The sequence below is a fragment of the Delphinapterus leucas genome, chromosome 3 (genome assembly GCF_059928025.1).
Source record: "Delphinapterus leucas isolate spDelLeu-1000000601 "Yukka" chromosome 3, BTC_Dleu_Yukka2, whole genome shotgun sequence".
Classification (NCBI taxonomy): domain Eukaryota; kingdom Metazoa; phylum Chordata; class Mammalia; order Artiodactyla; family Monodontidae; genus Delphinapterus; species Delphinapterus leucas.
In genome coordinates this window covers 99,427,135-99,450,767 of record NC_143131.1, presented here as the reverse complement: position 1 = coordinate 99,450,767, position 23,633 = coordinate 99,427,135, and the positions used below count along the sequence as shown (strand labels likewise).

General features: G+C 34.7%; 1 protein-coding gene across 18 annotated transcripts in view; it reads right to left on the bottom strand.

Annotated features, from left to right (window-relative positions):
• The window catches only part of DMXL1 (Dmx like 1), a 132,531-nt gene that overhangs the window by 75,749 nt on the left and 33,149 nt on the right, over positions 1-23,633 (bottom strand). For 17 of the 18 annotated variants that reach the window (XM_089909203.1, XM_089909215.1, XM_089909201.1 and 14 more), the window contains 16 exons: positions 21,682-21,871; positions 20,216-20,384; positions 16,602-16,814; positions 14,478-14,731; positions 13,686-14,370; positions 13,474-13,595; positions 10,690-10,779; positions 10,507-10,609; positions 10,250-10,369; positions 9,742-9,963; positions 5,917-7,602; positions 4,589-4,696; positions 3,293-3,462; positions 2,681-2,778; positions 1,537-1,702; positions 481-742 (listed from right to left, as the gene is read on the bottom strand). In XM_089909203.1, the coding sequence (XP_089765329.1) occupies positions 481-742; positions 1,537-1,702; positions 2,681-2,778; positions 3,293-3,462; positions 4,589-4,696; positions 5,917-7,602; positions 9,742-9,963; positions 10,250-10,369; positions 10,507-10,609; positions 10,690-10,779; positions 13,474-13,595; positions 13,686-14,370; positions 14,478-14,731; positions 16,602-16,814; positions 20,216-20,384; positions 21,682-21,871 (4,658 nt within the window). The remainder of the gene's footprint in view (positions 1-480; positions 743-1,536; positions 1,703-2,680; positions 2,779-3,292; positions 3,463-4,588; positions 4,697-5,916; positions 7,603-9,741; positions 9,964-10,249; positions 10,370-10,506; positions 10,610-10,689; positions 10,780-13,473; positions 13,596-13,685; positions 14,371-14,477; positions 14,732-16,601; positions 16,815-20,215; positions 20,385-21,681; positions 21,872-23,633) is intronic. The other variant, XM_089909211.1, reaches the window with a different exon arrangement.

The window sequence follows — 23,633 nt, the reverse complement described above, 5'->3', positions numbered from 1 at the left end:
AGTCTTTTCTATCTAAAGCAACACTCTCCAAACTCTGCTCCTAGCCTTCCCCCTATCACTTATCTATTGCTCAAACTAAAAACCCAGGAGTTAAACTTGACTCTCATTCCCTTCATATTCCATATCCAATTCAGTCCTATCTAGTCAACCTTAAAATTATAGTTGAAATCCAACCACTTCTATTTCCCTGTTTATCACTATTTTCTTCAAAACATTTATATTCAAACGTTGAAAACATCTATGTTCAATAAGAAAATCCAAAGTCCTTGGTTTTCAAAGGATTTAGCTTCCTGGTGGGGGGGGGAAATAAAAAATAAAAAACTGTATACATAACTCTGTCTCCCCAACTAAACCATAAAGTCTTAGACCATGTACGTCTTCAATTTGCTCTGCATTATCCTTAGCACCCAACAGTGTGCTCTGAACCTGACAAACACTAATAAAACTTTTAAGCATTAACATCTTAGAAGTATAGCTTACCATCATCCTCTCTGATAGGTTGCTTTATTAATGTTTCCAGAGCACTACTATAATCTTCTAAAATCCAATATGCCATACTCCGAAGAAAAGGATCATAATGCATATTTATATTCAACAAATTGAGTTCATTGACAGGAGAATCAATTCCCAAAACTTTTTTACGTAAAATAGATTTGTATGTTGCAGATGTATCAAATTCAGACTCACAGAGTCTTGCTATTACAAGAGCTAACTGAATGTCATTCAGTTTCTCAAGACATACCTTCAAAAACAAGAAATATTGTTTATAAATAAGGGTATCTTTCATTTTAAGGTAAACTCAACTCACTAATAACTAGATGAACACAAAGCTTTATTAATATCTGAAAATAGTGAACAAGGACAATAAACAAAACATATGCTGCTTGCTTCAGCAAATCTACTTGACAACATTTATGTTAATTTATCTGGTAGTACTAAATACATATTTGCAAAAAGAATTAGCCTAATGAAAAACCACTGAATAATTGCTAAAATGACACACTTTGTTTTATTCTTGAGCTTTTACCCTTCCCCATCCACCTCAGCAGACTATAATGTTTCCAAATCAAAAAGATGTTTTGAATCACTTGTATGAAACTCTGAGCAAAAGGGCAATTTGAAACAGAAATGTTATATTTTAAATATTTATAACTTTTTGTAAGGTTTACTTAGAAATAATTAGCTAAAAATTTCCTAAGGTTTGTCAACTAACACAGAGCCAAATATACGTCCGAATGTGTTTAAAGTGACAGGACAAATATTTTATTTTTTTAACCTGTTCATAAATATTCTTAAGAGTCAGATCAACTACCTATCTCTACCAACCAACACAACCTGGTTAATTTTAATTCTGTATAAATATCATTCAAGCTAAATGACAAAATTTTAAAGTCACCATTAACTATTACCAGGTACTTCAGGCATTAAGCCTTGTGTTAGTTCCACTATACTTGAGTTGAAATTAAAAAACAAAATTGAAACCATGAAGAGCTTAAAAGGATGACAATGCTATTTTTAAAAAAATTCATTCATTACCTCAATTGCATCTCTGAGGCAACCAGCTAAAAGAAAAAATGCTGCTGAATGTTCAAATCTTTGTTTTCCTAACAAAGAAAAAGCATTCTTTAAAGCTGCTTTACGCCATCTCTCATCCTCAAAATTGTGCCCAAAAAACTGTGTCATCTTGGAATCTTTTTGGGATCTATAAAGAAAAAAGTTTGAAAATTTTGGAACATAATGCTTCTACATCAAAACCAATTGTTATGAAGTTAGCCACTTAAAAGTTAAGACTCAGAAGAAACATTTACCAGTTCATAAATTACTATACATCTGCTGCTTTTCTGAGCAAAAATAACATTTATGGTAAACATTTACTTTTCCATATAAATTTCAGAGATTATTGAAAACATTCTTTCAAACTATGAAGAAACTACATTAACAGCACTGTGAAAAATTATTTTTAAATCTATACAAAATATATAATTTACATTAACTTCTGTGCTATTTTACCATTTAAACTTAATCAACTGCCTTTAGCCCAACTGCCCACCTGAAGATGACTTTGATGATAAAAATCCAAGGAATTTGTCCCGAAGCAAAACAATCCTAAAAGATCTAGTCTCTTACAACTGATACCATGATTTTCCCCCAAAGGTTGCTGATCATATGGATATATCTAGAACTGAACCCCAAACGAATAGTGAACTATTTATGGTGATCACGCTCACCAAGTCTAGCTGAGAACAAGTGAAAGAGAAAAATTCTAAATGACTCTAGCAAGAATGGGGTCAGGGCCCTTGGGAAGAGGGTGGTTTGGAAGAATAGCCTGGTCCAAGAGCTCCTTGATAGGGCAGAGGGTAGATGTATCTTCAAAGCTCCACCAATTCATCTTCTTCCCCACTCCAGATAAAGTTTCTGGTTTAGTTTTTGTTCTACAAGAGCATCATAAGAAGTTATTAAAATAAGCAAAAAAAAATGTTTTTCTGGACTGATAAACCTAAAAAATGCTAATGTGACCTCATCAAGATTCTTCTGCTCTGTAACCTGGGCTTCTTTCACATGAAATCTCTTAAATACAAAAATAACTAAGAATCCACATGAATCACACTAACAAGAACAACAAATCTTTACTTCATACTCTGTGGAAAGTTTTTCATTTTGAAGCAGTTTTTTCACCTACCTATATAATCCCCAAATCACAGCTTTCTTTTTCATTGCAAGGTAAAAAATGGCAGCATCTAAAGGATCATTCTTTTTATAAAAGGCTGCTTTGGCTACCTATAATTAGAAAATATTGGTCAAAATTTCACGGTAACAGTTTTTAATTAAATAAACAAATACTTTCCTTCATATACGAGACTGTCATACATTCTCTACTTAAATGTTCAATAAACTAAAAAATGTGTATGAACACACACATGTATATGTAAATTTATTAATTTATTAATTTATTTTATAATTACAAAAGTAATCATGGTGGTGGCCTCCAAGATTACAGAGATGGAAACAGGACTACACTTTTCATTGCAAGCTCTTCTGTACTGTTTTATTTTCCTAAATGTGTATATATATTATTTTGTATATATCAATAAAAAATGCTAATATATCAACTAGCAATTTAAGAATTAGAATATAAATTGTTAAAAATTATGCTATTTTGAAATATAAAGACTATTTAAAAGCATTTTACTGCTAAAAAAAAAAAGAGTAACAGGAGAGGAAATACGCAACATCATGTAAATAAACATGCAATATATATTAATTCATTTTTACACCAAAATAAAACACTCACCTTTTCTATGCATTTGCGTAAGATGCGGGTATTCCGGACCCACCACCCCACACCCATAGCTCTAAGTTCAGACCATGTGGGATCATCTTTCTGCATTGCTGGCAACATGTTCAGCAGTTCTTCTTCTGCTACTGAATGAAAGGCCCAGGCAAAATGACTACTAGACAGGCCTGAAGAAATATCAAAAATAATGTTTATAAGAAAATAAATGATTATATAATGATGATCAGAAATGTGTGTTCCATAGTTGCAATAAAAATGCCTAAAAGTTTATATAAGACTCACAGAGTTATAACTGTTTGGGGTTGGAGGGAATATGGGGTTTTTTCTTGCTTCTCCAAGTAACCCAATCATCACATCAATATTTTCTACAATGAGCATATATTTTCTATAATTAAAATATATTTTTTTAAAAAGATAAGGAAAAACGCTTATGGGCAAATGCCACTGTGCTGAGTCTTTCTATTCTATAGTATGTCTGACATCCTTTGGTCAACATTTGTTGTGTGGATTTAATTCCATGGAATCAAAAAAGCACCAAGGAGACAGTACAGCTGGTGAACAGAACTTAAGACTGCAAAAACTCTGGAATCAGAATGCATAAATTAAATTCTAGCTCCACCCTAACTAACTATATAACTTTGGGCAAGCTACTTAACCTCTTGATTCCTCAATTTTCTTATTTACAAAATGTGAATAATCATGGCACCTACCTCATTACATTGTTGTGAGGATTAAAAGAAATAATATAGTTAAAGCATCTGGGATAGTACCTAGCACATAATAACTTTTATTACCCCATAATCACTATATTAATAAGATACTTTTATATTTATAAAGCATCATTTACATTAGCAAGTCTCTCAACCTACTGGCCCACACATGTGGGGTTTATCGTTCAGCTTTTTTTTTTTTTTTTTTTGTGGTATGCAGGCTTCTCACTGCTGTGGCCTCTCCCGTTGCGGAGCACAGGCTCTGGACGCGCAGGCTCAGCAGCCATGGCTCACGGGCCCAGCCGCTCCACGGCATGTGGGATCTTCCCGGACCGGGGCATGAACCTGTGTCCCCTGCATCAGCAGGCAGACTCTCAACCACTGCGCCACCAGGGAAGCCCACTCCAGTATTTTTATGCAAAGAGGATGAGATGAAAACAAACATTTTTAACATAAATTAAGGAAATTCAGAATGTGTCAAACTTGTTGGCATTATCATATCTGGGCAAAAACAAACTTAAATGTTCTTAAGCCTCTCTTCTACTCGTCTTACTTCCTTTTACTAGATTATTGCCAAAATCACCTTGGTGAAGGAGTTGAGCTCGATAAGCTGGAAGAGAAGTTGTAAGAAAAGTATGAAGTCGAACAGCCAAAAGAAATTTTAAGCCACATTCATCAAGAGTTTCTCCACCTATAAAAAAGAAAAAAAAAAGGTATTTTTACTTGTAAAAACCCATTTCATTAGCAAAAGACAAGTAAATGCTAATAATTCTGGCAAGCAGGGTATGTCACAGCACCAAATACAGGGACAAAACATTGTGTGAAACTGACAAAAGTTATCAGTCTAAATATTATCTAATATTTCTTTTTCCTATATAATTATACATTACAGAAAAAAGTTGTACAGTTAAATAATTGAAAAAATAATAAAGGAGAATGAATTGACTCAGAGTCTCTGACATATTTTTAATAATAATCTCCTCTGACACGAATATTTTAATTTAAATGTGACTCAATTTTAAAATAGTTTAACCTTCCCTGTAATATTATCCATACTGATTCAAGTCACATACCCATTCCAATAACTGCTAACACTGGAAGAAATGGCTATATGGTATGGGGGCCTGATTTTTACTTTAAATGAATAAAAACATAAAACACTTGTAATATAGTCACATCAAAACATAATATCTACTAATAATATTTCATGTCGCAATTCATGACCAACTTATTTTTTCTTAAAGTTTTAATTTTTATTATTGTTATTCTTTTTTCTTAAATTTACCCCACATTTTCCTTTCAAGGGGCGCATCCTACTGACATATCTGGTGCACAAGGCTAGACTGTTAATCAGATCTTATTTGAAATCTGATGGGAATTCTACAAATCTATTCATAACTCAGGAGATTAAAAACAAAAAATGCTCTTTGGGTGAGGAAAAGACCTAATTTTATTAGGCTTGCTTGCTGCTATTCTAGGAAGGAGTATACCTTAATGTTAATTTTTTTAAAACCTCAATATTAAAAAACCCAAATTAACAGTGAATTATTACAATGTGAAAAACAAATAAAGGAGAAAGCACCTTTTATTTTGGGGTTTCTAAAGTAATTATTTATTAAGAATGTTAACTTTTGCTAAACTCAAAAGCAATTAGTTGGATTCTTTATTAAGTAGACAGGTAAAAATGACTTGGCATAATGAATCTTTGTGTACTTTCTCAGAGTACTATGATTTATGGGATAAATAATATATATTCAAGTTAAAACTACTGTGAAGGCAACAATGATGATTTTAAAAACCTTCATGGCTGTCATTTTTACAGAAATTATTTAAGATTATTTTCTGTGAAAAAAATAAGTAAAAATATTACCATCAGTTTTTCCTCTAATCCTATACCCAATTTAATTTTACCTTGGCTTCTGTCTCTGCTTTCTCCAATATCAGTGCTGGTAGTTGCAATTGTATCTGCTAAAGCCATCAAAGACATCTGCTCCATCCGGCTGAGTCCTGGTAAACTAGAATGAAGTAAGTGGCCAGAAAGAACCTGAGCGTGCTCAGGACCAAAGTAAGTTGGACTGTATTGTGAAAGGTCAATAACCCTGGGCTTTGTATTTTCTTCATCTGTCTTTAACACATGACTATCAGTCATTAAAGCTGACATCTGAAAAAGCTCATCATAACTTTCTTTTGACAACTGGTTTGAGTTACTTAAGGTACTCTGATTACTAGATTTCTCCAAGGATGAGTAACAGCTATCATCATCTGCGGCGAGTAAGGCATATAAAGGAAGTGGAGGGACAGAATCGATTTCTGTGTAATCTGTATTTTCACTCTTGTTGAATGCCTGGGGGTCTCGAGTAGTACTTCCACTAGCACTGATGGTGAGAGACCTAAAGCGGCGCTCATGATTAGATTCAGCTTCATTCAGAGCCACAACTTCCCCAGCAATGCACTTGACAAGATGTGACAAGATGGCCTTTGCTCTCCGAACTTTGCCAAGATCCATGAGTTCCAAAAGCTGCAAAGGATGGTACTGAGGTAAAGTTGGGGAAAGAACATGAGCTGCTTCAAAAAGACCTGAATCTTCCATACCCACAGAAGGATCAAGCGCAGTTTTCTTTCCACAGATTTTCTGTGCAAGACTGGTCATGGATCGAGTCAGGGTTTTCTTTGGAGGATGTAATCCAGAACTTGATGAGTTACTCTGTTTTATTAAACTTATTATAGATGGAGTGCTCCCATTGTATGAATCTGTTGTAACAGGTTCTTGTTTAGAAGATGGCTGCCATTGGGAATATACATGCATTTCACAATCCATTCCTACCACCAGGATGCCATCCCGGACCCATGATAAAGAAACAGGAAAAGGTGGAGAGCCTTCTACAGAAGAAACCAAGTCCATACTTCGTAACAGTACAAATTTAGAAAGAGGCACAACTTTAGTACCTTCCCAGAGAGGAAATGCCAGGCTTTCCTTACCCGTCTGTTCTTGTACCTTGCCAGCCAGGGGTCCATACATAAAAAGTTTTGATCCAATTCCTACAGTAAGAATATGAGAACCATCTTCTCTAGACATCCAATCTAAGTGAACTAAATGCTTTGTGTTTGATGTGACACTCTCTTTACTGGATAAATATACCTCTTGTTTATTATAGGCCACTAAATTGCTATCAATACTAATGCCAGAATCCAACACTGTATTTAACTCATCTAAATGAACTGTCTGTTCAAGGACCCAGCATGAACCTCCTGTAGACTCACATTCAAAAATACTTACATGCATCACAAAGTCCTGAGAACATCTACTATTAGACGTAGGCTGCTTATATGCTACTGCTAAACGATTTGTGTGTGCACAGCTGACTTCTATAGGCCTACCAGGTACAGTTATACTACTATTGCTCTGCAGTCCATCTTCAATAAGTAACGGCCATTCTTCCCAAATGTATATAAGATCCATTTCTCCATTCTTTGAAGTGGCAGATTCTTCAGCTGTTACTCTACATCTCCAGAATCTTACTTTCTCATCTGAGCATGAAGTTGCCAATAAATAAGGAGCACTGCATATGGGATATATGGAAGAAGAACTCAGATGTCCTAAAACAAAAATAATCCAGTAACAAAATGTGAAATTTGGTTAAATAAATCTGTTTTCTTGTACTAAAGGTTTTAGTCTTTTGCATGAACTAGTGTTAACAACATGACAATCAATATTTAGCTTAAGGATCAGTAAGATGCTTTTAATGACGTCAAAAAGGTACATAAGAAGGACATTATTACCAAAACCTAGAGCTGAAAGAGAACTCCGTAATAATTTATAAGTAAGGACTCTTGACTAAATGTGTAAGTATCTTATGCCTAAATCAAATAGCTAGACTAAGGCAGAATTAGAAAACCTAAATTCTAGTCCTGGTTTTCAATCCAGCATTCTTTTCACAACTCTTTGTTAGCATTATATATTATTATAAATCTTACTTTAAAGATATCAATACATTTTTAAAAATTTGTCAATATTCACTGGCTACTTCTCTATAATATTTTTTAATACAATTTTGTGAATGGCTCATGCTTACCTAAGTACTAAAAGAGTCCTCCATGATTGAAGTGTATTTCATATAAATGACGCTGAGAAGATTCCTAAGTGGGACATATGTTTGCTTGGGCTTAATGTAATTACATACTCTTAATTTCCTAAATCAGGGGTTGACAAACTTTTTCTTAAAGGGCCAAAGAGTAACAACTAGGCTTTGCTAGCCACAGAGTCCCGGTTGCAGCTACTCAACTCCACCAGTGTAGAACAAAGCAGCCATACACAAAAGTAAACAAATAGGTGTGGCTACGTTCCAATCAAACTTACTTACAAAAAGGTAGGTGACCCATAGTTTGCCAATCCCTATCCTAGACTATTAAACATAAACTGCTAATCGTAATACAGAAATGTTATACAGAACATTTATTATATTTTAAAAGCATATTTCAACATAAGTTTTTCTTTAAGTCCTCAAGGACTTAGCAGTACTGCATAAGGACACAATTAACACTGTCTATTAGTTTCTCTGAACTGAACAGAGAATAAAGAGCTTACCCTTCCCAAAAGTCTCGGTTAAAATAAAAATTCTCAAGACTAGGAAAAAAAGCTGTTATCACATGCTACTGTTTTTGCCAAACAAAACAAATTTTTTCCTTTGCCCTAGGACTTCTCTTTTCTTTCAAACTCAACTTGCGCCAAGGATTATTTTTAGAAACATCTTCAGTTTCTCTTAGATCTGCCATATAGTTTTTTTAATAGAATTCAGTAGTGAAGATTATACTGTTCTGGCTAAGGATAACAGCTCTTAAAACTGTGTCAATACAAAAGTCATTCTATTTCAAACTTTAACTTGCCTTGCATTGATGCCTCTTTTATTAAAATATACAAAAAAAACCCAGAATGTAAAAGTTATCAGGACACTGTTAATACTCCTGCTAACTTCACCAATTAGAAAAGATTAAGTACCTGATAATGTGGCAAACTGAAAAGCATTCAAAGCAATTAGTCGAAAGTGATAGACAAGTAAAGAAGACCAAAAACCCACACTGTGACTATGAAAATGAAAGAACTAGGTGATAAAAAGATGGATTTTTGTCTTGGTTTTCATGATACCGTTGATACTTTGATCTTTTTTGTACACTGGAATCACCTGGAAGGCTTGTCAAAACAAGACTGCTGGGTCCCACCTCACAGCTGGTGATTTAGTAAGTCTAGGGTGTGGCCCAAGAATTATTATTTCTAACAACTTCCCAAACAATGCTGATGCTTTTGGTCTGGGGACCACATTTTGAGAACCACTGCCCTAAGGATAAGGATGACAAATATATATATCAGGAACTACACACTTAGAATCCTTCACAGCACAGAGCTCCAGGCAGCCAATACCAGCATTATCAAAGTTGGCAAATAAGGTGCCACCCCATTATTATCTCTGCCCTGGAAACTTTCGCTTTGTCTTCACAAAAGGATAATAAAAATTTGTTTTGGAAATCAATATTTAAGACCACAACTGGCTGACAAATGCCAGAGTCATCTGAAAACGTAATGAGAAATTTAAATTTTTAATTTAGGGTACTTAAAGATATTCTTTCTATTTCTGTTTCTGTGTAGATTTTAAAAGTGGGAGTTGCACCTATTTTTAAATACACAGTAAGTACTCATGCATTATGAAGTTTGATTAGTCTCCTTTTACAAAATTTACAAACCTGCTGATGGCTTAACACTTATTATCTCAACTCCTTCTGGCAAATGCAACTCTTGGCTATAAACCATTTCTGAAGACAGAGTCAACTTGCTGGTACTCTGGAGATTTGCTCTGCAAGCCTGATACTTCTGTGAAAAAGGGGATAAGATCTTCTCTGGAGAAGAAGAATAATGTTCTTCTGGCTGCCAAACTGCTTCAGATATTTTTGTATCTACTTTTTCATCTATAAAACATAAAAAAAGAACCAAAAACTGGGAGAGAAACCCTGTAAACATTACAATTGCTACATTTTATAATCCAAAACTACCTTATAAAAGACAAAAAAGTTAACATATTAATATGATTCTTTACGGCAAGAAAATCAGAAAATTGTTTTTTCTTAATTAACAGAATAAACTATAATGATCCTCTCTCAATAAAAACAGCTTTAAAAAATATCCACTGAACTATCTAACCATATATAATGTTAACCTAAGCCTACTTAAAGTTTAAAAAAAAAAAAAACTCACCCAATGAGACAGGAATGGACTTCAAATGCAAATTCCACATGTGTAACAATGAACGGTTGTCTTGGGTGCACTCTATTACAATTAGGTAGAATTTTTCTGAAAATTCATTAGGTGAGCTGCCTGTTGGTATAAATGGTGTATTTCACTACTAACATGGAAAGCTGAGATAACTTTATATATTATATAAATATATCAATTTATCTTTGCCTAACATACTCTACATTTTATTTCTCATTTCATGAAAAATTCTTCTTTACCTGCATCAGATAATATTCTGTCTTTTCCTAGTCTTTTCTTCTCAAGGTTATTCAAAATGAAGTCTTCTTGAAAAACATGAAGCAGCTGGGTTTTTCTGCCTTGCTGAATGTAAATAAATACCAATGTAAGTTGACATACATATTATTTACCTAATGCTAAGTGGCCAGAAAAATAATACTTACAAGTTTGGTAATGGGATCTAATGCAATAATGCATCCTGGCCTGGCTGTTGACTGTTGACTTACGATGTTAAACACTTCACCAACATATTTCTGTTTTTGAAAAAATGGATATCTCCTTTATTAAACAATTAAAAAAAATACTAACAAATGACATAAAATTTCAGGCATAACAGACAAATAATAAATAAGTTCAGGTGAGACTAAATAAATTCACAAGTCCTTTTCATTATAAACATTTTACGATTTTACAAAGCAATTACACAGGAATGAAGAGAGTTACAGCTCAGCTGGTGCAGAGAAAACCAAAAGCAATGCTTGGTAATTGTTAAGGGGAAAAAAAGTATTTTATATTTATAAGTGTGAAAGACTGACTTCAATCTCATGGAAATGTTCTAAGAATCAAGGTTTTTTAAGCATTAATTTTGACAAAGAAAGCTAAAGAAACAAGTTAACATACTATTTACATATGCTGATTTATTGAGCCACTTATCTCCTGACTGCTCTAGTCAAGCACACATTGTTAAATTCAATGTTCATCATACTGGATCCATCAGCAGCATTTGATTCTGTTGATTACTCCTTCCTCCTGGAAATAATTTTCTTCGTTTTGGCTTCCATTATACACCACGCTCACCTCACTTTTAGCAATGGAATGCCCCAGGGTTCAATCCTCCTATCATTTCTACTTTCCAGCTATAGTCTCTCCCTCAGTGATCTCACTCAGCTCCACAACTTTATATTCTGACAACTACTTATTTTCTATCTTCAGACCAGGCCTCCCTCAAAACTCCAGAGACTAGCTTACTAGATCTCTTGGATATCAAACAGGCATTTCAAAATTAACATGTCTAAAGCCCGGCTCTTGAATCTCCCTGCTCCTCAAAATCTGCTGTTTAGGGACTTCCCTGGCAGTCCACTGGTTAAGACTCCACACTTCCAATGCAGGGAACACAGCTTCAATCCCTGGTCAGGGAACTAAGATCTCACATGGCAGGCAGCGTGGCCAAAAAAAAAAAAAACCCCAAAAACTGCTATTTATACTTCTCATCTCAAGGCAAACCTTGGGAGTCACCTTCTTTTTGTCACACAAACCCCACATCCAGTCCAATCCTTACTATTCAATGTTCAAAACACATCCAGATTTGACCAATTCTTAGCATCTTTATCACCACCATTTCCTACCACTCTAAACCCCTTTGATTCTTTCCTAGACTACTGTAATAGCTTCCTGAATTGTTCTCTCTGATAACACTTCTGCTTCCCATGTCTAATCTATATAACAACCAGAGTGATCCTTTTAAAGCCTAAGTCAGATCATATCACTGTCATTCTCTTCACTAGTTTTTATGTCATTCAGAGTAAAAGTCAAAGTTACTCTCAATACAATCTGGCCAGGCTCACTTTCTGATTTTATTTTTGACTACTCTCCACCTCACTTATTCTGCACCAGCCACAATGGTCTCCTTGATGTTCCTTACATACCAAACATGCTCTGGCCTCAGGATCTTTACACTGGCTCTTCCTGAAATACTCTTCCCTCTACATATCGATATAGGTAGCTTTTATCTCCTTCAGGTCTTTACTCAAATGGCACCACTTCTCTGAGGTTTTCCCTGACCAGCACTTTACTTGGCACTCCATACTACTTTTGCAACATTGTTTCTCTCCAAAGTATTTATTAATATATTTTTACCTTTTTTCTATATTCTTTCACTAGAATGTAAGCTTAGATTTTTGTCTGTTTTGCTCACATCTAAATTTCCAGCACTTAAAACAATTCCTGAAAAATAGAAGGCCCTCGAGAAATATACGTTTCTAATTTGACACTATATATGTTTTGAAAAACTTTGTGATCTGTAAAACCATGCAATAAAAATAACAGGGAAAAATCAAGATGGGAGCAGACCACTGACCTATGCAATTCTGTAACCAGAGCATTAACAAAGACATTAATTGATGGTTGAGAGGACAGTTTGGCTCTCTTAAACAGGAAGCTCCGTATGGCTGAAAGTTACCTCAGGGCATATTTAAAAACACAAAAACCAAAAGAATGGAAATACTGGCTTTTGGAGGTGCTGAGACAATGCAGATGGTGGGTTGCTATTAGTTGGGCACAGGAACAAGTGCCCTCTGTCATAAGACAAAAGCTTTGCAATGGTGTTGAAAAAACTCCTGCCTGTAGTGCAACCAAGCTGAAAGCTCCTTCCTCTTGGTTAAGATTAAAATTCCACTCCTGGTATTTCAGCTTCCCTTGCCTAGAAAAAAACCTGCAGATGAACCAACATAATTCCATATACTGTCAGTAGTCCCCATTTATCGCTGAGCAAAGAAGTACAACAGTGGGCTTCCCTGGTGGCGCGTGGTTGGGAGTCCACCTGCCGATGCAGGGGACGCGGGTTCATGCCCCGGTCTGGGAGGATCCCGCATGCTGCGGAGCGGCTGGACCCGTGAGCCATGGCCGCTGGTCCTGCGTGTCTGGAGCCTGTGCTCCGCAGCGGGGGAGGCCACAGCAGTGAGAGGTTCGCATACCGCAAAAAAAAAAAAAAAAAAAAAAAGTACAACAGAAACACGTATTGTAGGACACTAGACTCTACTTTTGGAATGAATGAAAGATATGGTTTCTTTTTAAAGGAGGTTAGAATCACTGTAAGAGTAAAATGTGAAACAAATTACTAAAAAATATACATTTTATTACAAATTATATGTCACAATTCTAGAACATGCCCAATAAGTATAAAGTATCTAAAAACATTATATTCTTAGCTTCAAAAGCCATTTACTTACAGAAATGTCAGGATTGGAAAGCTCATATAGAAGTTTCTTGGCATCAATAACTGCTTCATATAATCTCAGATATTGTCCATCACTTGCTACAAAGCATGCACTAGGAGAGTTGCAGTATGCACCTAGATGTATTTTAAAAACATTTGAAATTTAACCCTTAAGCAATAATGTCAGAAAATCTCAAGTTCTTAAATAAAAATCAGAATCCTTACCTAGACAATAACTGGGTATAAGAGTGGGCAGCCATGCCACATTGGAAAATGCAGAAACATGAAGAGAATTAATCCGGGCAAGCTCAGAAACACCTCCAGAAAAAGACAATGGCCCAACTGGATCAACTCTCCAAAGAATAAGCTCACTGTAAACTGCATTGGGATCCTGAAAGGCCATGTCAATAGTGCTTTTATTCTGTTGTGCCAAAGAACATTCTTCAATATTCACAGCACCATAAGGTTCCTTTTGGTTATCAACATCTGGTGTCCTTAATGCGTTATGGTGTGACGTTGTCAGCAATAATGGTAATACTGAGTGACAAGCTAAATCATTAAGATGAAAGCGATGACCACAATATCTGGATTTGTGGGAAATACTGAGAACTGTAGAAAAGGCAGATTCCTCGGCAAAACTGACAAGCCATTGATTCAGGGAGCCATCAGCATGCTTTGAAATCATCATAACATTAGGGGTAAAAATGCTTAATTTTAAACTATTAGTTGATTTACTGTGACCAGAAGATATAAGCATTGATGTGGAACGTGTCAGGCTGGAAGTTTTTTGTTTCCCTTGCTGAATAGCCAAGTCAACATTCTTGGTACAGGCATACATCACTATGCTTTTACAGAGAGAGTTTGCATCACCTGTGGGGAAAGCTACAGGAATTCTGGAAACAAAGGACACCTAGAAGTAAGAAAGTAGCATTAGAATTCATGAAATTATATAAAGAGGTTTTACAAAACAGTACCCACATTTAACAAGTAGCTCTCCAGAGATCATAAAAATAATACCTGTACTTGACGAAACATACCAGGCTGGTATTCATCCAGCCAATCCACATGCCAAACCAGCAAAGAACCATCCATGGGATGAATACTGAATAGCATGTCTGCATTTTTACTCCATTCAGACAGAAGTACTTCAATCTGATGATCAATGGCAGCTGATGGTAATGGTACAGAACTTGAATTTGGTACCAATTTATCACTGCCCAATTCCTTCTTTTCAAGATTTATTTTCAGATCATCAATACCATCATCGATCTCTATAAGCAAAAGGGTTCATGAACCAAGTAAATACAATCAAGCTACTACTAAAAATTAAGAAATATCTTTACAAATGCATTCAAAATGAAAAACGTAAGTTTTCATATAAACAAGAAATGGGGTTCCCTTTAAAAAATAACTTTGCTCCAGGAATATAAGGCCACGGAGTTAACTCAGTACTCAGAAGGCCTATAAGGCTGATTCAGTGGATTATTAGTAGAAGGACTAATACTAGACTGGAAAGTAGGTAAACTGGTTTCCAAACCCAGATGTACCACAAGTAACTACTTAGAAGTAAGACACACTACTTCTCTGGACCCTAGTTTTGCTCATGTTAACATGAGGGAGTTGAAATTAGGCTGAATTTTTTAAATATATTATTGGAATGTAATTTGTACTTTCTTCATAATGTCAGATTCATAAAACCTAAGTCAACCACACTAGCCATCCTCTAGGTGTAAGCATTTATAACTGATATGACACCTTAAAGAAACTATTTTAAAGAAATACATTTTATAGTGCCTAATTTCCAGATTTCCTTCAACACATGCCAACTTATTAATACAAATAAATATGTATATTCTGACCTCTACATCCAAGCCCCTATTCCTGGTTAGGAATACAAAGCCTTTCTTAAGAGACTATCAAAAAATGTTAGCTTGTTTACCAGTTTTTAAAAATTAGTCAAGACATAAAATCATTAAGAAAAAGAAAAGTAACTCAACAGAAAATTAGGCAAAAGGCACGAAGAGGCAAACCACAGAAGGGTTAACATAATTCTGCTCAATTTAACTCAAGAAAATTCAAAGTAAAACAAGACACCATTTTGTCCATATCAACGGCCAAAAAATAATAAAAAGATCCAGTGTTGGCAAGGATGTGAAAAAAGGATATCTGCATATACTTAGAGGGAACATATACTGGTAAAACATTACTAGAGGGTACTCTGACAGAACTTATTGAAATTTAAAAATGCTTATACACTATGCTAATTCCCCATCTAGGAATCTACCTTACAGAAAAATTGACACAAAGATGAAGAGATGTGTTACTCTACCATTATCAGTATATAGTGAAAAACAATTTAAATCAATTTAAATGGCTATCATCAGAAAAAATGCTTAAGTTTTCTCTTGAGTCTCTTGACTCAGGAGCTGTTAAAAATGAGAAAGAAAAGTGCCCGTTACTGAATTTAAAAAGCAAGCTGCAGCACACTATTTTCATTGAAAAATGAACTCCCAAAGTACAACTCTTTAAAAAAACTACCTTTATGCATATATTTGTGTGAGCATAGAAAAGAATAAATCTGGAAGGACACTCATCAAACTTAACAATATGGAAACTTTATACACGCCTGTATTGTTTAATTTAAATTTTTTTTAAAGGGGAACGTGCAATCTTGTAATTAAAACAAAGAACAAAAACATTTTTGATTTCTCTCTCTACTTGACTGAGGCTGAATGCAAACCTTAAGGCCCTAGTGTACTGCTTCTCAAACTTTAATACACATATAACTCATCTGGGAATTTCATTAAATTACAGATTCTTGTAGCTCCAGGTGGAGCCTGAGATTGTACATTCCTAATAATGACAATGCTGCTAGTCTGCAGATAGTCCTCTAAGTAGCAAGACCCTAGTGGCTGACAGAAGCATAAGTATGGAGAAGTCTAAGTCCCTATATCATCATCAGGAAAGAAGCCACCTGGAACAGGAACATCTATATTGGATTATTAAATGAGCTAGTCCAAATTTGTATTAAGCCACTGCAATTTGAAGGTTATTTCTAACAGTAGCTGGTGTTACCATAATATAAAAATCTTTGCTATTTTAAATAAAACTTTATAATTTTTATCCTTCTTAAAGCTTTACCTTCATCAGATTTTACATCTGCCTGATTAGAGTCTTCTACACTCATCTCAGAAGATGGTTGCTCAAAACTTTTTCTAAGTTGTTGTAAAAAGACTTCCATGGACAAAGAAAAATGCAATTCTTTATTGTTTAGCCAGTGTACCACAAAAGGTCCACTCTTCTCTTCATTTTCACTTAGACTCAGAGACGTAATAGAAGGAAGAAGTGGAATGTCTATAAAGAACAACAACAAAAAAAATTAAAATTTCTATTATGCTAGCATATAAAACATCCATGTCTCTTATTTTTATTATTTACTGTTACATTTATCTTTAAACCTCTGCCATACATTTTATTTAACCTATAAATAAGACTCACAGTATAATGGTTCACACAATTATTATTAATGAAAACAGACTTACATGGTAAATTTAATACACTTACTGTAAAGGAAATAAAATTCTACATTATATACTGTAACTTATTTATATATACATACATATACATTTTTTTCTATAATTTTAAAAAATATTCTCATTAAGAAATATGTCTATAATTTGCAGACATGTTAATAGGGTAGTCTTCTTAATTTGTATAGAAACTTTGGTTAGAAATATATTTTAACCTGATCTACCATTAAAAATGCCATCATTAAGTTGTCAAAGGAACCAGTGATATGTTTATCTCAACAGCAACAACTTTCTTTTACTTAACAGACCCTCATATTAACTTTTTTCATGACATACCTATCTAATTCTAAGATAGATACTGCTTATTTATTAGCATCAAGATTGAAGTTAGAAAGTATGAAACTGAGGTTCCCTTATATTCAAGAAAAGCATTCAAGACAAGCCAACTCAGCTACAAAAAATTGTTCCTTGGTACTACTTTTGAAATCATTGCTAAGTATACTGAAGTACAAATTCAGAGTAAATTGTGAAAAATGACAATCCTAACTTAATAGAGGTAAAGAAAAATTTGTCTATCATTATTAAATAAAATCCAAATCTAGATCATGCTGGTGTCTGCTGAACATTATAGGCTGGAATGGATTCAGGGAAGGTAAATAATTTTCTCCAGAGCAAATCTACTGATTTTTTTTAAAAGGAAATATAAACAATTTTAAGTATTTGTTCAAATACCGTCTATTGATGGACACCCATAGGAACAGTATTATAGGGGATGAATGGTAAAAGAAGGATAGAAGAATCTTTTTCCTGGTGGGAGGGAGGGAGACGCAAGAGAGAGGAGATACGGGGACATATGTATATGTATAGCTGATTCACTTTGTTATAAAGCAGAAACTAACATACCATTGTAAAGCAATTATACTCCAATAAAGATGTTAAAAAAAAGAATCTTTTTTCTGTCCCTTCTTATTGGCGTTGGGTTCTAAGAGTTGATGGATATTATCTAATCCAAGCGCTCTGTTTATTATTATATATTCATTAGTATAATTATTTGATTAATATTTATCTATCTCCTACCTAGTTATATGCTTCCTAAGAGCAAGGACCACACTGTTTTGATCACTACTGTATCTCCAGTTCCTACCACTATCTCCAGTTCCTATACTGGCACAGACTAAACACCCAATAAAACCCTTGAGGGGCTGAACTGCCAATCCCACTGTTCCTAGGTAGATACACAATAGTGTTAGGGTTTGAAAGAGTGTCCCCAAGAAAACTAAATGGGTAGGATTTTCTGATTTTCAACTTACAATCAACTCAGAAGAGATAAGCAATGCCTAAAGTAGATCACAGGCCTAGCTGTAAAGTACACAAAATTAGGGGCTTATGCTGACTTTTAGCAGAAGCATTCCGGCTGAAAAGATACTCACATTTCCTTTGCCTCCTGACCTCACCCAAAGAATCTGATGAAGTCATTTTTTATGAGAAATCTTCATGGAAAGCGTGTAAGAACTAGAACTAAGAGAACACGCTATTATGAACTCCTCTCCTGTATCATTTTCCATTGATGGACAAATAAGTGAAGCAATATCTGAGTTGGGCCTTGCAGGAAAGTCATTCTAACAGACCTAATTTAGGGAAAGGAGTTTTCACAAGATCTAATATAGCTCCTAATATTATTATTTTGCTTTGATTTGCCCTACATGTATGAATTTTTCTTAGGGACCTACAATCTAAAGAAAGGTTTTAGAGTTTTCCTTATTGGAAGGTAGTCAGGGAGATGTTACACAGGAACTTAGGGTTTATTTTTTTCATAATACCTCAGCCTTTTCCATTAAAGTGAGAATTCAAGCTTTCTTTATTCTCAAAATATTGTCCTTTACTCAGCAAAGACTTTCAAAATTATTCCACTGACCTAGAGTTGCCTCTGGATACTATAAGTGCTGACAATGTACATTTTTTGATAAGGTAATAAAACAATTTTTTAATAAAAATAATTCAATATTCTCCCATTTACATTTTCATGGCTCATGGATTTTGGATTCTTTTAGAGCTGGGACTGTTGTTAACCATATAAAATTTTAAAAATTAGCAAATACTCTTTATTCCTACCACAGGTATCTCAGCACTTTTTAACTTATCAAAGTACTTCTCACTTTGATTCAAGTAACTAATGGACTGTATTTATTGCTATGTTTCTTGAAGAATGCAATCTAGTGTGTTATATGGAAATAGGTTATGCTTAATTTATGTTTAAGAATATCTCAAAATACATAAAAACTCATCAACAGTGGTTATCTTCTGGGAAGGAAGACTAGGGTGGAATAGAGGTAAAAGGAGGATTTTACTTTACACTTCCTGTACAGATGGCGTTTATCATGTGAAAATATTATTTTTAACTTTTTTCCCAGTAATATTCTAAGGTTCCACTTTTTTTTTTTTTTTTTGCGGTACGCGGGCCTCTCACTGTTGTGGCCTCTCCCGTTGCGGAGCACAGGCTCCGGACGCGCAGGCTCAGCAGCCATGGCTCACGGGCCCAGCCGCTCCGCGGCATGTGGGATCTTCCCGGACCGGGGCACGAACCCGTGTCCCCTGCATCGGCAGGCGGACTCTCAACCACTGCGCCACCAGGGAAGCCCTAAGGTTCCACTTTAAATGCCCCCAACTGTGACCACTTGGTTTTTAAACTCACAGAAAATATTTACTAAAATGATAAACACTTCAGTCTTCAAATTCATAGATAAACCCAGGTATTCTAGATCTTTCAGTCTGTTTCATAGTACCTATTTGACTACAGTGATAAGTTTCTTAATTCTTCCAGTTATAATTTCTACATATTTCTGCCCTATTTCTGAAATGGCTTCCAAAGATCAAGTACAAAACCCACTGGTTTCGTTTGAACAACTATACAATAATTATAAAATACTACTCTGAGGTGTTAACCTCTTTGTTATGTATTAGCTCAAATCTCAACGTTTGAATAAACTAGTACAGAATCTCAATGACTTATCAAGATCTAAAATTACAGACCAAATCACAGACTTAAGAAGCAAACAAGTAAATAAAAACTTCTTTTTCTATAATCAGTGAGCTGGCTATAATGAAAAGTTAGCTAAGAAAGTCACCTACAATTTTTTACTTATAAAAAAGGAAAAGTATAACTTATTGGTTATAAAAATCAATCTACTCAATTTGAAAAACATTTTCTGAACAGTGCTTTATTACCCGTGGCTGGGTTGATGCTGGCTGCAATATGAAAGTGGCAAAGTGCATTGGCATGCAGTGGAGTGTTCCTGTGAACGTGATGAGGATCTTGCTGATGTGGCAGGTATCCAGTATGTGCTACAAGTGCAAGTGATCTCCTCCGACCTCTACGAAAATGTTTCAGATTTACCTGTGAGAATAAAAACAAAGTCAAACAATGCAAAACAAAGTAAAACTAATGCCTGTATTGTCATAAGCATATATGTATAGGTTACATAATGACTGTTAGATAGTACATATATCCTATTTCAGATAAGTTTATATGTACAAATATCTTGCAGTATTTTTGTACAGCAAAATTGAAACCTGGAATAAGCCTGGAACTTAAACTGCTTGACTCTTCTTTTAACCATCACACAATACTTTAAATTTTTATTTAATATTTTCTGAGAATTAACTACCTAAACTTAAAAAAGTTTACAATGTGTGTGTGGAAAATGATGTCCCTATGTATACTGTTCTCTTTGTATCCTCAGTTTACTTCCTATGACCACAAAGCACTGAATAAAACTACCATGATACATTAGGATGATATTTCATAGTTTGCAAAGCACTTTCACAGAGATCATCTCATTTGACCCATAAAGCAGACAATGCAAATATTGTTATTCTCATCTTTCATATGATAAAATAGTTTATAGAGAACACAAGGTCATCTAAAAGTGAAACAAAGGTCTTCAGATTCCTAGTCAAGGACTTCTTTCAACTATTATTACACATAACCATTCTATCAGTGGTTGAGTCTCTACACAATATATACTTAATTATATTCTGTGTCACTAGAATACTATCTAAATTTGAGAAATAGTGGTTCCATATTCATACAAAACATTCAAAGATAAATCATTTTTAGGTCACTTTCTTGTTTTCAATATTAAGAAAATAATAATAAGAATCTGTGTTAACTAGTCTATGTTGAATTACCCCCAACACCAAAAACTGGCTTTTACTTTCCATACTATAGTAATTAGTAAGGTAAATAATTCAAGTTCTTGGAGATTTGGAAGATAACAAATGTAGAACAGAATCTGATAAACTACTCTAATCATTCCTGTAATTATAACAGGACGAACACCCCAAGCTCTAAAGAAAGAAAAAAAATTATTTTTACAGTCAAATCTTTGCATTCTCAGAACTTAATTTACGTTATTTTAGCTAAGTCAAGTATAATCATCCTTTTGTTATCATCAGTTAGCCTAAGGTTAATTTTGTAATTATAGGCAGTTTTATGCTAGACAAAATCCTTAAGAAAACTTGTTGAACCCAAAAACACCCGAAAATCTTCTCAGAACTGTTTTCCTAAGACATATATGTTTTTTCATAACTATCCATGACTTTGAATATTAATTAAGATGAATGTTACAAAAAAGGCCATGTACGAAAGATTTTAAAACTTGTAGGAAATAACATCTAACAAAAACACTCACATCTAAAGCATTTTGAACTCGTTCTTTACTGGAAGCATTTCTCTTGAAGTTATTTGTTAAATTAATTGGTTCAGTCCAATGGCTGCAGTCACCTCCATAGAGCAAACAATCATTTGGTAAAAATGTCTCTACCCAAAGACGACATATGTTATCTTTGCAGCAAGTCAACAGTACATTACATACAGAAGCCCTAAGGAATAAAAAGATTTTAGAGGCAAAAGTATAAATTTCCCACAGTATCACATTCTACAATGTTTCTATAATTATTTAAATGCACACAACTAAGGTATCAATGAAGAAAATGTCAATATACATTTATGTAGTGTATTTAGTCAAAGCCATTACAACTGAGTTGGGTATTTGATTTCATCACATCAAATGCTTGCTAACCTATTCTTTTCTGCCTGGAACTCAGTAGTTCCTGTTTCAGTAGTCTAAGGTTCTTCTTACATCTAAATAACAAAAACTGAAATCATACCATACTTGCTCAGTTAATAAACAAGGAAAAAACCTGACTTCTTCTATTAAAATTTTCTGATTTATTCAGTGGATGTTTATTTGAATTATTTCACAATGCTTCATTTTTACTTCCTGTAAAGGTACATGCGCTTGTCACTAATAAGCTAAAGTAACCAGTACACTTACTCTTTCCTTGCCTAACATATGACAAAAGCAGTCAAGTGCAATAGAAAAATTCATGATTTTTTAGCCACCTCCTTCATTAGTCATTTTTGACTTTCAGTGAATTTACTGTCTTGCCACCCCACAAAATAACAAAACAATTACATATATGTTAATAAATCCCACAAGCATCAAGAGCTCAAAGGCTGAAACCCTATTAACAAAGACTACCTTTCTACTGGATAACCCAGGAAATTAAAAAAAAAAAAAGTTGCAATATCCTATAACAGACACTTATTCAAACATATCTGATTAAAAGAGAACAATCAGTAGAAGGTTTCTATCAAGTAACCCAATAAGTTAAAGAAAAAAATTAAAATATTCCGTAGTAGTCACTTTTTAAAACAAACGTATCTACTTGATTTAAGAACAATAGCAAAGGCGAAGAAAAGGGAGAACAGCTTGCTTTGTCTTGGTAGCTCTCTCCTTCAGATTCCCTCCTCTGTTTTAACACCTCCCTCCCTTCCCCTCCCCCCCTCTGTGTATACTCCCGTACTTTTCTCCCCTTTCCATCTACTCTCTGGGCTTCTCTCCCTCTGCTTTCTCCTATAATTCTCTGCTTCTCACGTTCTCCAACCCACCCTCCCTTTCCACCTCTCCTACCTCTCACCGCTACCCCCTTCCTAAGGCCCCTCCTTCTTCTTACCTTTCCAAACCCTCTGTTTCTCCTTCCTTTCCCCAGCCTTATGCCTCTCCCTCCTCTTCCTCCTTCATTTTTCTCCCTCTTTTTCCCTCTCCCTCTGACCTTTTCCTCCCCTCCTTCCCTTAGTTTCTCTCTAGTACATTTAAATACACACAAGCAGTAGCAATGAGATTAAAAATAAACAGAAACAGAAGAAAATACAAAAAGGCAATATGGAAGTTCAAGGTTCATAGTGCCAATCAGTAAATGGCAGAATGGGAAGGCTTATAATGAAAGAGCAGAAGATAGGAGACTAAAGGCCTGAACAGACAGCAATCAGGAGAGGTACAGAACTTAGGCAAGATCAACAAAGCAAGCTAAAAAGTTGCAAAACTCAGAAGCATGGACAGGGCTTCGATCCCAGATGACTCTCTTCAGGATACCACGCCTTACAAATAATGCCACGCCTTACAAACAGCTGGCAGGTAATATAAGCATGGCATAGAAGAAATATCCAGATGTATTTGAGACATTGCTCAGGCAATACCTCCCCCTTCCTCACTTCATCAAGTTATCTTATTCTCTCTCCAATAAGCGTATCATATTCAGGTATAGCACTCTCCCTCCCAACCAAAAAAAAAAAAATATA